The 13,996-nt window shown below is 39.6% G+C and overlaps 1 protein-coding gene and 1 non-coding gene across 2 annotated transcripts in view; one reads left to right on the top strand and one right to left on the bottom strand.

Annotated features, from left to right (window-relative positions):
• Nucleotides 1-12,526, top strand: part of BARD1 (BRCA1 associated RING domain 1) — a 35,561-nt gene extending 23,035 nt beyond the window's left edge. Inside the window, exons 7-11 of the mRNA XM_065750927.1 lie at nucleotides 411-519; nucleotides 1,750-1,879; nucleotides 2,768-2,860; nucleotides 11,097-11,194; nucleotides 11,887-12,526. Of these exons, the coding sequence (XP_065606999.1) occupies nucleotides 411-519; nucleotides 1,750-1,879; nucleotides 2,768-2,860; nucleotides 11,097-11,194; nucleotides 11,887-12,219 (763 nt within the window). The 3' untranslated portion in view covers nucleotides 12,220-12,526. The remainder of the gene's footprint in view (nucleotides 1-410; nucleotides 520-1,749; nucleotides 1,880-2,767; nucleotides 2,861-11,096; nucleotides 11,195-11,886) is intronic.
• On the bottom strand, nucleotides 3,132-3,214 carry TRNAL-CAG (transfer RNA leucine (anticodon CAG)). The gene has a single exon. It is a non-coding gene; the product is annotated as a tRNA-Leu (tRNA).
• Nucleotides 12,527-13,996: the final 1,470 nt, after the last annotated feature.

Here is a 13,996-nt window from a genome sequence, read left to right on the forward strand (position 1 = left end):
CATAAAACTCCAGTGTATAACTCAATAGGCAGAATCTCGCAGTGTTCCTTCTGTGGCAAAAGGGTAAGCTAAAAATGCATTTTCTTGATCCTCTGAGGCCAGTGAAAAGATGGAAGCTGAAATTTCTGAGTCTTGTGAATGATATCAGTGCATCTCAAAAGAGTTTATCAAGAACTATGGCTTACTTAGCCGTAATGCTCTGAACACCCCTTATTCGTCAGCTGAATGCAGCAGCTTGTAATTCAGTATCCATCTGTCTTGGATACAATTCTTATTGAGGCTTTGTGGTTTTTAGCTGAAATTACATATTAGAAAGTGGTGGTGGGGAAGCTACCCAGCTAACGTGCCCAGTTAGTTAAGAATCAAGTCACATTTTATTTACTTAAACCCATCTGTGCTTGTTTTGCCAGTAATATATTTGGTCTGCGGCCTGTGGACTATGCAGAGAGTGAAAAGATGAAGTCTGTGCTAATGTTGCCAGTAAGGAATGAGTCATTATCATTTAGCCAGCCCTCTGAGGTAAGTGCTTGGTGTGGGTTTATTTTTGTTGTTGTAGTTGTGCTTTTGTTTGTTTGTTTTTAAAGAAAATAGCAGAAGTTCATCCTGTAAGTGCAAAAGGCTTGGTCCTATGTGGATTGCCTAAGCCTCTGCCTTTACAGGGAGAATTAAAGTAGACAGAGCTTTTTTTGCTTTTAAGTTTGTTCTGGTATTGTCCCTTAACCAGCAATGAATATGTCAGCTACATAGCTGAAAGCAGCATAATATTGGTTTGGTACTTTTTTCCTTTTTTTTTTTTTTCTCCAAAGTCTTCTGGATTCGTAACCAAAATCAGCTTATCCAGACACACTATCATGGTGTGCTTTTTGCTTCCTAATGGAAGATGACTGAACTGATGAGCCAACTGATACAAGTAGTCCTCTTCTACTTCAGGGTACATAGCGTGCTATGATCCCACCTCAGTGAGACAATAAAATACCTATTGATGAAAAATAAACTGCTTCAGCTAAATCAGGGGGAGCATAACTGTTGCTCCCACCTGTAGTAAATGCAGGCTCTTCTGTAGCAAGCAAAACAGCCAGACTTTGTATTTGCTTGGGGATGAGCCCATACCAGTGGATGGATGCCAGTTCATGTACTTCACTTGTTCCAAAGCCTGAGGTTTTAGGGTAGCTGGGTCTTAAAGAGGCACGTGCACTATGGTATCTGTGTCCTTAGCAACACCAGGAGCTGAAGCATCACCGCTGTCCTGGCTTAAAACTTGATCAAACAATATCTTATACTTTGGAGTGATCTGCATTAAGAAACCTAAGTATTCATTACTTGCAGGGCAGTTTATAGGAGCATCTTAATAAAAAGGAAATGCCAATTAGGTATGGTATTCAACATATTGGCAGTGTAGCTGTTGGTAATATTGCCTTGTGAGCAGAAGATTTTGCTGTTACATTGAAAAAATCTTTTCTCCTCCAACACTGCAGTCAGCAAGGCTGCTAACAGAACGTCCAACCAGCAGAAGGCCTGGACAGCAGTCTGCTTAAAAGCAAAACAAAAAACAACTTTTGCATTAGCTTCCTATCTTTGTAACTTCCATAAGCTAAACAAAGTACCTCTAATGTCAAGTTGTTTTTTTTTTCTTTCCTCTGGAGCTGCTTTTTACAAAGAGATTTAATGATAGACCATTTGCTAAGCAAGTTGTATTCTTTGCTCCCAAACATTTTGCTTATGCTGGACTTTCCCTTCATGCCATCACAGAGCCCAAGCCAGCCTAGAGATGGACCTCTTGGTATCCTGGGGAGCAGTCTTAGTTCAGAACAACAGAAACTGCTGAGCAAGCTAGCAACTGTTCTGAAGGCTCAAAGATGCACTGAGTTTAACAGAGCAGGTACGTAGCTTTCTTAAAATAGTGACAGCAGTTCTGCACATTATCTGTTAAGATACTATCTGGAACAATACTGTTTTATCATCCTTAACTGTAGTTCCTGAAATCCCTGAATTGTAGCAACAGCCAAAGGATGGCATGCGGTGTTGCATGTGAATGCATGTAAGGTCTGCCTGGTTACTGGAGCAGGAGACAAGGAGGCATAGTGTAAACTTTTTATCTCCTTAAAGTACTTAGACACAACGGTGACTAACAGTTGACAACCTTCTTCTTTTGTGCTACATTCAACAAATTTTGTTGATTTCTTTATTTACTAAGGTGATGGAGCTGAATTAGGTGGGTTTTTTCCTCCCTTTTATTTGGGGGCCTTGTGCATTACCTTAAAGCCCCCTTTAGTTTTAATTTGAAGTGCTGCTTCTGCTTGCAAAGGAAATGCTAAGGTAATTTATTCCCTGTCTCCTTTCACACGCTAACTACTGCTCCAGAATTGTGATTTGAGTTCTGTTAGCTTTGTGTTAAGCAGTGAGGTCACGTGGTAAGATTATTCTCAGAGTTAAAGATAATTCTTCAAAGATGACCTGTGCAACCTGGTCTAGGGAGCTGCTTTGGCAGGGGGTTGGACTTGATCTCTAGAGGTCCCTTCCAGCCCCTATAATTCTGTGATGCCATAAACCCAAGTCATAGAATCACAGAATAACATTTTCATCAATCCTTGAAATATTTAGATTAATCTTAGAACTGTAAAAATGGGATTTTTTCACAGCAAGAACATAGAAACCCATGATGTCTAATAGCACTTAGATTATAGCCTATTATTTTCATAAATAACTATTGTTTCCTTATCAAGCATAGCTCTGAGGTTCTGATTTTCACTGCTTTTATTTCTCCTAGTAACCCACGTTGTTATTCCTGATATTCCAATGCCAAGTACTGTCAAATGTATGATGGCTGTTCTGACTGGATGTTGGGTCCTCAGGTTTGAGTGTAAGTACTAAATAGATGAAATTATTTTTTTCTAGTTGGAAATGATGAATAGGCTTTCCAGAGAAAATTCTTCTTAAAACAACTTGTCCAATAGCACAGAATTCTACACCGACATCTAACAGAAAGTCAGAATGCTTGAGATTGGAAGGGAACTCCCTTCTCCCCCCTTAGAGGCCATCCTCCCAGCCCTACACCTGCTCAAGGAAGTACACTACAGCAGCAACTTGCCCTGGAATGTGTCCAGGCATCTTTTGAAAAGAATAGCTTGTGCTGTCAGAAGTGGGATTCGAACCCACGCCTCCAGAGGAGACTGCGACCTGAACGCAGCGCCTTAGACCGCTCGGCCATCCTGACTGTGTGTGTTGATTACTAACTTAACAGAAAGCGTGGGGTTTTGTCTCATTAATCTCCAAAATGAGGATATTTAATTCAATGCAGTGTCTCCCTCCTTGGTAGTAAGTGTGTGAATTGCATTGTCATGCTTGGGAGTAGCAGTAGGGAATGAATTTGTTCATTGCTGCCTTAAGGGTGACTTCAAAGATTCTGGGAGACCTCCTGGAAGAGGAGGAAGGAGTCTGCCACATCCCTGATACTTACAATCAGCTTCTGTTCAAATTGATAAGAAATTTTGGCTTGCTTTGGGTATAGGATCTAAGGAAAGGTTTTGCCTATATACGTGTAAGGTGAGATCTATTAAGAGTTAGGCATTGTAAGCCGAGAGATGCTGTCAGCTGATATTAACCCCTACTTGTACTTTCTCCCTTTGTTCAGAAAAGTGCCAGGCTCTGTGCAGTCACAGGTAGGAGTTACCAGGTACAGCAGCTCATTCATCTAAGAGCACAGGCACATGAAATAACTTTAATGCTGTGCAGACCAGAACACTCTTTTGCAAGACAGTAATAACCTCCAAGGTTATTAAGCCTCCAAAGACGATTTGCATAGTATCACCTTAGTATGCAAGTAGTTGTTTTTATGTCATCTTTCCTCATTAGTTTTTATAGAACAAGTGCTTTGCCATGTAGCTGTTCTGTGAAGATGGACCTTGACTTCTGATTTTGTTTTTTAATGATTTCTATGCACTTTCTACTACATCTGCTTTCAGTGGAGTTGTTAAAGCCATCTTCTTCCCTTTGACCTTCGTGGCTAAGTCCTTTTAGCTAGTAATGGCACTACAAATGAATTAACTGTCCATGGCAAGCTCACAGCCAAATTTCATTCCGGTTTTGCGCTGTGTGACTGAACATCAGAGCTTAAGGATTCTCTAACGGTCTGATTTTCCACGTTCTATAATGCTTATTGAAAGTATTGCTTTAACGCTTCAAAAGGTGCATCATAGTTTTACAAATAAGGCACCACGTAATCATTTTGCTTTCTTAGACTGTTCATTTGGCTTCCTGAAGGACTTTTTCTTCTCTCGGGTGATTCTTAAAGGGGCCCTAAAAGCTGCGTACTCCCTGCGATGTGCATCCAGGAGTTAGTTTGTAGCTTTGTAAGCATTCGCAAGAGGAAAACAACGTTGCCCTTGTGCATACGGTGGTAACTTTTTAAATATCTCTACCAGGCCTTCAGCTGGGTAGCAGAGATCAGTGAGTCCTGAGATAAAATCTTTGTGGAAGAACTTCATAGCAGTGTGACTGGTAAAATAAGTAAGCAAATAAAAATCAATTTAAAAAACCAAACTAGATTGAAGTGAGGGTTATTCAAGGAATAGTTTTATACTTTGCAACTCAGTTTTGTTTTATGTGGTGGTAGAGTACTGATTAGTACAGTCCTGACTGATAATGCTCCCAGCTTAGCAAGCAACATACTACTTAAAAGTGAGTGATTCTCCTCCCTAGTGGGAAGTGCTAGTAATAACTCATGGGGTCTGATGCAGCTAAGTGCCTATAATTAACAGCACCACTCCATCTGTTCCTACCAGTCTGTTATTAGTCTTCTTCAGAGTCATTACAAATTAAAGATTGTTATAACAAATAATGGGACTCCTGCTGATGGAACATTTGTCTAGGAAAAAGAAGCCTTTGCTTTCCTTCTTCATAACTTTCTCTCTTTATTATGGCTTTTTGACTCCTGTTTGGATAACTCTCCTTAAATGTGATGCAAATAAACTTCCCAAAGTGCATTTGTACTCTGGCTTATTGCTGTCACAGCCACTGCAAATAAATGGGAGGAGGAGTTGGAGTTGCTTATGGTTCAGTGTTCCCAACTGCTCACTTAGAGGAAATTAATGTTCAAGTCTACGCTGAATTTGTTTGAAAAACAAATCTCAGTGCAACACTTAATGAAATGCTGACTATGCATAAAACTGAGTGCTTGAATTTTTTTAACCATAAGGTAAGCTGCATTGTACTGTTATTTCTGAAGTTATACTTATAGCCCACATACAACTATTCCACTTACTAAAAGAAATATATATATACATGCTTGTGAAAAAGATCTTTAAGTGTATTTCTTCTGCTGTAGCAGCTTTTCAACTGTTTGTCTTAAAAGAAAAGCAGTCTCCTTCTTTTGCTTCAATCTTTCTGTATAGTTCTGTAGTGCTTCTGTTTACATGTGTCTGTACATGCAGATGAAATATCCTTCAGCATCTCTTGGAGGAATAACGTGTGGTCTTTCCACTGTCTGAGCAAAGTACAAGGCCTCTAAGTTATTAGAGTTAGGATTTCAAGTATGTGTGCCTTCAGATCTGGGCTTTCTTTTTTTTCTGCAAGTGGAAGTTATGAAAGGATATCATTGCTGTGGAGTATTAGATCTTCTCAGGTGAGAAATTAGAATTCCACCTTACTAGTTGCGTTTTCCATACATACTATTCTGTCAGCAATCTGTTCACTTTCAGAGAAGTGTAGAATTCAACTGAACACTGTTGTTGCTGTACTCCTTGCCCTTGGCCATATCTTTCATTTGTTTCATTCCTTTATTGCCCTCATTATTTCTGAGACTGTAATAGGGCACGAGGTAGAGGATCATTATACTTCTGCAAGCCGCCTGAGACAAAGATTCAAGTAACACTGTACTCCCTCTGTGCTCTTTGTGGATCACAGAACCATAATTAAAACCAACGGAAGTGGTTAATAGCTTTTCAGCTTTTCTTTTGTCTTAAGCATTGATTGTCATCTTTTAAAGGAGGGAATGAAAAACTGTCTTGGTAACAATAGGCATGGAAATGAGCTTGTGTCAGTCTTTGGCAAAGTAGCTGGGAGAATTCAGAGTATCCAGTTGCTGATTCCTTCATCTGCTTTGCTTACTTGGAGCAGCATCAGTGACTCAGATCTGATCACTTACAAGAATGCAAAAAATCCTGCCTTTCTTGTAAGGACTTGGAACAACTGGGAGTTGGCAGGAAGAGCCAAGGGACTGCATGACTGGCATTTCAAGCAAAATTTTCTTGGAGCAGCCTTGTTTAGGCTATTAGACAAGGGAAGTGCCAAATTAGTTTGATCTGGTTCTTCTCAGGCTGAGCTGTCTTTTTTTTTTCCATGCTGAGCTATCTTTTAAGTATTTTTAGATAAAGATGTTTATCTAAAGCAAAGCACTTCCTCCTTAAAGCAGCTTAACATTTTTGACAACTGGAATTTCACACTTACTCTGCAGTTGGAGACTAGTTTCAACTGTAAAGGACTTGCAGGTCCGTGGGAGGTGGTAGAAATATCCAGAGTGCACATGAATGTGACTATGTTGGATGTGCAACAGGGAGGAATGTTTCACATCACCCACCGGGGTCTAAACTTCTGCACTCCTACAGTGGCTGGCACCTTCTGGCAAGGAGTAGGGAAGCAGTTTTGTGTCCAAGTCGGCACCAATTTAGATTGTGCAGCTACTGGGATTCCCAGAGGAGAAAATGGGAGTGATGTATAACCTAACCTCTTCACCTCAGGTATATCTACTTCCAGTTGCTTTGTTCACTCTAGAAAACATCTCTGGTGAATGGTGATTACTTAAAACCACTCTTTTTTTAAGCAAAGTGATGATTTTCATATAACATGATCCTAGCTTCTGGCAATCAGTATTTAAGGGCTTCCTAAGCATCTGCTCCATTGTGTTTAATAAATACCACTTGGATTAACTTATTAACTCTCCCTCTTAAGGAGATTAATTTTAGTCTGCAGCACCTGCTGGCATTTCCATCTTTTGGAAAAATGATCTGTTTCACCAAATGAGGTCTCTACCTCACTTTGTAAAGAAGTGCAATTCTAAAATTACTTTATAAATCCACAAGGTAACATGAAAAAACTTTTCTGTGCTATGGCAGAGATTGGTAATGTTTTCCAGGAAGCAAGTCGAAGCTAGCTCTACAAAATTCCTCTATGCTTTGTCTCAGTTTTCCTTCTTTTCTAGGAAAATAACCTCATCAAGCTTTGCTCAATCTGCATGCAAGTCTTAAAACTCAGAGCAGAAGCAGAATGAGCTGAGGAGGTTACAGTCTCTACTGAATCATGTCTGTGTGATATTTCATCTTCTTTGTTTACTGTTGCATCTTCCTAAATTACTTTTAGCTGTTCCAGAAGAATTTTGTGACTAACCCCTGCTCTTTGCTCTATTAATGCAAATCCAGCAAAACCTCCACTAAGCTAATTGAGTTACTGAGAGCTACCCCTGGGTATCTGGGTGATTGCAACATGTTCCTGGCATCCAGCTCTGCCTGTGCTTCACCCTGTTTAAACTGTTTTTGCTGATGCAGTTAGTTTCATTATAAACCAATAAGACTAACATTAATAAGGATTATAGGGCTCTGATCTTAAATTTTGCAAGTAACGATTTCTTCGTTTCCACCACTAGTAGCTGCAGTTGTATCAAAGGTCAATTAACAGTATCATTAGTGGACTCCCTTTTAACCTGCTTGCTTCTTAAATACTGGGAGGTGAGAAGGTGGGGGCAGATGTTCAGTGTGTTAATAAGGATCAGTTTAAGTAGTGATGCTTTACTGATCTCACTAATGAGGAGCGCGGGGTAGAGCAGTATTCTTCCCTCCAAATGCGGTGACATCAACCTAAAATGCCATGGTATGAAGCCAAAACCTTTCACTGCAATATTTTCTATCTGGTATTATTTACATCTAAATGTTGCAAGTGTGAAACCAGCTATTTAAGAGGCTCTTAAACTTCAAATATTCTGTCTTTCTAGTGAAGAACATTGCCTGGCCCTTCTGCACGTGTGACCTTGCCCCAGCATCATCTCCTGTCAGGCAGGCAGCAAGCCTTATTTAATGAGTGCTTGCACTCTTGCATTAGGCATTGCAAACCAGCCCTTGTCCATTTTGAAATGGGAGAAAGCCCCCTGTATTGGTAACTGATAACAGATTCAACTACTGTGATTAAACTAGAGGGCCACTGAAGTGTAGTTGCAGTAATCATCCTCTTTGCTTTAGAAGGAAAAAAACGGCAACAGTATCAATTAACCAAGATTTGCTGGGATCTTGGCTAAAAAAGTGATCTCATTCCATTTTGTAATAAGCCAGATGCTTTCCAGCTATGAATTGGGAACGAAAACAATGCAACACTGATCTCCCCCTCTAGTTGTGGTAAGCTTCAAGAGTGTCCTTCCCTTAGATGGAGGTTCCTGTGCTGACTTATTTTTACAGAAGTGAATAAGATATTCATGTCAGTTTTAGAAAAGGGGAAACGTAGGTGGCTTTTAATTATTTTAATAGACATTAGTTTTCATTCATTTGTTCTGTGTGTGTACTTTGGGATCAGGTTTTCACTGGGGGCTCTTTTAGTACAGGGCTGAACAGGAGATTGGAACCCAATATGATCAGGAAATAATTTAATGTGGCTTCTGTTTGAAGTCAAGGAGCATTGTGCCTCTGATTTAAATAGGAGTACTATGAGGTCACAGAGCTCCTGGAAACATCCATATAAAAGCAGTCGAGTGCTATGCCTTTGAGTACAGTGTGGTGTTTTATTTCCTTCTATATGTCTTATCTATCAAGCTGAGTGTCATCCCAATTAAGAAGGTATTAAAAGGGAAGTGTCATGTTACACAGCCACTCATACAGATTAGCAGCTTTAAAGTTAATAAGATCTACTCAGGAAAAAGACCTGGGCTTTATTGAGTCAATTCAGCTTAGCACTCAGAGGTTGTCCCTGGCTGTATTATAAAAACAAAAGAAACACAACACCGAAAGGCCTAAAGCATACACTAATCATCTGTTTGTATTATACTCTTAACAGTGAAATTGAGATTTTTTTCTAGCATGAGGTTGTCTTAGAAGAGTAGTAGATCCTGCACGTGCCTGCTGCTTCCAGCTGACACTGTACCACAGCCAAAGCTGATTATTTGGTCCTGAGCTTCACTGAGACCATGGTAGCTACTTGGAGTCACTGCATCTGAAGAGGGGAATCCAAAAGTAGTTTTCAGAAGCAAGTGGCTTGGCACTGAGTTTGGTGTGGAGAAGGTCAAAAGCAAGTCAGAGAGGAGGCAAATAAGAATCTTAGATGAGTAAATATAGTGATTTGGATAGAAGCACAACTAGAGGCTTGTGTGTTTTCCACATCATATCAGCTTGAGGGCTCCAGGAACGCTCTGCTACCTGCACATAGGCTAAGTGTTAGCTGCTTGAAGTGTCCCAGAACTCTGTCATCTATTAAGAGACAAGTTTCTCCTTACTCTAGACCGTTAAGCAAGGTAAAAGTTGACAAGGAAACTGATAGGATTGCAAACAAATGGTCTGTTTGCATACTTCCAGTTTTCCAAGGAAGCAAATATTTTTGGTTCCTATGGAGATGGTGAAAAAGGACACATCTGGATGAGTCTTGGAGGATTTTCACTAAGTGTAGCAAAGAGCTTTGGTGTCTACAGATTAGCTAGAGAAACTGGTGGTGTAGAATGGGCAGATGTGTGCAAAAGTCTGTTCTACATTTTCTGTGAAAACAGGTATTCTGTGATTCTTCTTTTTTCTTTCAGAGAAGTAACTGTACAAGAAGGCATTGTAGCTGCCTGTTTTTATTCTGTGTTTATGCAGCCTTTTATTACTTTTTATTACTGATCAATTTGTGATGTACTCTTACATATAAACCTCAGCTCTGTAGTGGACAATCCTTGCAATTGAGTTTTTGATGGTAAATTGAAATAACTCATGCTCTTAATGAATGGACAGTTCTGCTTTTAAGATTAGCTGAGAAGATTTTTCCTCTACTGTGAGCAATGCCCATTAACATCCAAGTTTTCTTGAAAGAATGGCCTTGTAGGTTTGAAATGCATTGATAGAGGAAATCCAGTTACATAGTGATGATCAGGTAAAGTATTGAAATAGCCTTCACGTTTATTTTTTCAGTTAGGAGCACTATTGAAGACAGCTTATCTATACATTGCTGTAATGAATAATAGTCCCTTCCAGCCCCTATGATTCTGTGATTCTGTGAAGTTACTTTCAAGAAAATACATGACTAGTTTGCCCTTCCAGTTTTGCATGAGTTCATATTAATGTTTCTTGAAGAAATTACCAAGTGAAATTACCTTTTACCTGTACATGGAGGGAAGTATACGTGATTCCAGTGATTCCTCTTCCCAAAGTCAGGGCAGGAGGTACATTTCACAGATGTTAGTTATACATCAGTATCAGTGCATTTTGGACTGGGGAAAAAAAATAGCCTTAAAACAAGATAAGACCTTGTTGACTGTAGAAGACAATCTCATTATGCAGCAGTGGTAACAAAAATAAATGCCACTGTTGAAACCTCAGCGTAAACCTCCAGTTTCTGCTGATCTTGGAGGCCTTGAAATCCCATCTGATTTATCTAAGACCATAACTATTCAGAAACAGCTTTGTACTTGCTTTGTAATTGCTCTTTATCAGGCAATCGCTTCCATTTCTTAACTGCGGAGTCGGTTCTCCGCGCTGGCTTTGAGTTTCCAAATGTTCAGCAATTTGACATTTGACATTAAGTGGTTGACCTTTAGTAGCAGTTAAGAGGGAACAGTAATAATTCCACGTGTTTACTGCACTGATCTTAACGTGATATTGCCTCTCTCCATCTAACCTGCCTCTTTACAACCTCTGCTGTGAATTCTATTTGAGGTTATAAGAAAATGGCTAAATCACACGAGAGTTGATGCTGTGTGGATGCATGTTTTGCATGATGGATAATCCTTTTATCCTGGTGCAGCTCTTTATTCCCTGAAATGAAATGCAAGCCTGTTTTTTTTCTTTTTCTTTTTTTTTTTAAGGAACAGGAAACAAATTATTTCTTGTCTAAATTAATGGCGAGAGTTGAAACTAATGCTTTCCTCATTGTAGGGGTACAAGCCTGTCTACAAAGTACAGTTCGAGAACAAGAAGAGAAGTATGAAATCCAAGGTGGCCCGCAGAGAGGCCGGCTCAACAGGGAACAGCTGGTGGGTTTTATTGCTTGAGACAGATTGTCTTAATGACCTTTGGTTTGTGCGATTTTGCCCTTTGCCACTTGTCCAGGTGCAATAGATGTAAAATTTTAATGTGGCCTTGTACGGAAATTTGATTATGTGCAAGGTGATGGAAAGAACTCCGAACGTCCATAAAGCAGTCATTTTTCTCCATTAGTGGTTATGTTGCCATAACCTTGTCAGAAGAAAGGCTCTGTTACGTTTACAGAGGAAGCTGCATGGGATAGCAAATGATGCTGCTTTGGCCCTCTTTGATCTACTTTAGAAATGTAGTTGAAATAATCTGAAAGTTGAAAGGAAGAAACGTTTTGAGTTGCATCTTATTTCCGTATCCGAGCACTTCTTATTTAACTGGGTTAATCTCTGGTTACTTTCTGATGGTGCTGGAGGAGTTGATTCAATCTCTTGTAAAAGTAGCTGTGAATAATCCTAGAGGATAGCTGAAGACCTTGTGCTGGAAAATAATTAAACATAGCAAGAATTTACCAGGTAAGCAGACTCTGCTCGGCTATGTGCTTATACTGAGGACCATATGTGTTCAGTCTGACTTCTCATGTTCATTATTTTCAGTTGTACTTTCTGTGGGCACTCACTGTTTGCTTTCACTTTTTTTCTCAGTTTGGGAAGTCCTGTTTTTATACTTCTTTTTATGTTCCTTCCCCTAGCTCCCTAAGCTGTTTGATGGATGCTACTTCTATTTTTTGGGATCCTTTAATAGTCACCAGAAGAGCGATCTTGTGGAGCTGGTCAGAGCAGCAGGAGGACAAATACTGATTCGGCAGCCGAAACCAGACAGCGATGTGACACAGATGATCAACACGGTGGCATACCATGCAGAATCTACTTCTGACCAGAGATTTTGCACTCAGTATGTCATCTATGATGCATCTTCTAAATTCAAACCGGAGAAAATTCGTCAAGGCAAGGTCTGGTTTGCTCCCTCCAGCTGGATTGTAAACTGCATCATGTCATTTCAGCTGCTGCCAATAAAGCAGTGAACATCCCTGTCTCACAACTAAAACCTTTTTAAAAGTAGTGTATCTGGAGCAGCTGGAAAACACCAGTCTGAAACTATGATTTATGTTTTGCACTTGGTAACTCATTTGCATATTCAGAGCTCCTCTGTGTTCCAAGATCACTGTGATAGGCTGCAATAAATGAGCTTAAAATGGAATGGGGAGGAGAAGATGCTGCGTAGTGAAGTTGTGCCTTGGATTATTTACTAAGCTTTATTTTTGCATTAAACTTCACTGTAATGATCACTGACATTTTATAAGATTTTGCAAAATGAAATCTTCTGAAGCTTTAGTTGGTAATAGAGTGTGACCCTGCTTCTTCAGTGTGCTTTGACAGGGATCTACTATGTGTGTCAAGACTTACCAGCCAGGGCAGAATTTGTATTTATAAAAAACTGAAGTCATATGGCTATATGGACACCGATCAGATGATATGTGATGCTCCTTGTAACTTAAAATGGAGTGTTACAGGAAATTCCTGGCATAGGGTAAGTCTTGTAGAAATCGAGCAGAACTAATGGCCTGAATTCATTTGAAAGTAAAGTTCTGAAAGTGCCTCTGTGAAAATCTGGTTCTAAAATTCTTCATTTGTATCGGGAGTTATGCTTTATTCACTTCCATCCATTTTCTCACTTGAATGTGCGTACCTTGAATTTGATGCTGCTTTCTGAAGGTTTTATGAATGTCAGAGCCTTTGTTAAATTATGATTGAAAAACAAGTAATGTAGTTAAAGATTGATTGCTATCATGGTTACATGAAAACAATTATGCCTCACTTTGCACCATTGTATTTAAATGTACTTTGCTGCATTGGAGCAGTACTTGATTCTTGCGTACCTGTTATGTAATTGTAATTCCTTTCTGACAATAATTTATGATTAATTTGAGAATTTTCCTTCTTCCTTTTGTAAGCATTACATGTCCTGCGCTGCCTTTGTGAAGTCATAACTTAAAGATGCTGTCTTTGCCACGATGTGCAATGAGGATGATGGTTGGAGAGGGAAAAGTGAAGCTGTTTATGCTTGGTGTTTGTATTGCTTGTAATAAAACCTACTGTCAGTCACACTGGAGTGTCTTAATCATTGCATGAGCTTAGCTGTGGAATAAGTGTGTAGTTCCTATATGTCTCAACAGGTGAATGGAAACGTAAGTACTTTGATAAGCTGTCAAGATAGTATCCTATCTGCAAGCTCTGTAGTGAGTTGATTTGTGTAACGGCTGCCACTGGAGATCCCGTGCTGATTTTAAACATCTTCTGTAGAGCTGTTGGAAATACACACTTCATGGATAATAGGTGTAGTTTTCAATAGCATCTACTAGAATTCAGCAGCTGGAGTGTCTGGATCTATCACTTACGCTAGACTGAATCATTGCTCTTCACTAAATGCAGTGCTCAAGTACTTGCAGGTCTGTGTGAGCCAGCAGAAATGTAAGGCTCATTAATAAATGGAATAACTCATAGGATGAATGTGTTTTGGGTTTTTGTGCAGATAAACACTGGAAGCAAATAAGGTACTGAGTCAATACTGTGTAGACGTGGTCGTTTATTTTAACAATTGTAGCACATTTTAACTTGATGTTTCATAGCACATCAATATACCTAATGGGGTATTCTTTGCAAGAGTAGCAGCGAGCCTGCAGAATTCTGAAGCATGGAGCTTTTTTGCTATCTGCAAGGAAGGGATTTGGCACATCAGGAAACTCTTCCGATGCTCTTATGTAGTGGCAGCAGATTTACAGAGCCATTCTCGTTCCCTGG

The sequence above is a fragment of the Cyrtonyx montezumae genome, unplaced genomic scaffold, assembly GCF_038088225.1.
Source record: "Cyrtonyx montezumae isolate F1298 unplaced genomic scaffold, pur_monq_1.0 scaffold_7, whole genome shotgun sequence".
Classification (NCBI taxonomy): Eukaryota; Metazoa; Chordata; class Aves; order Galliformes; family Odontophoridae; genus Cyrtonyx; species Cyrtonyx montezumae.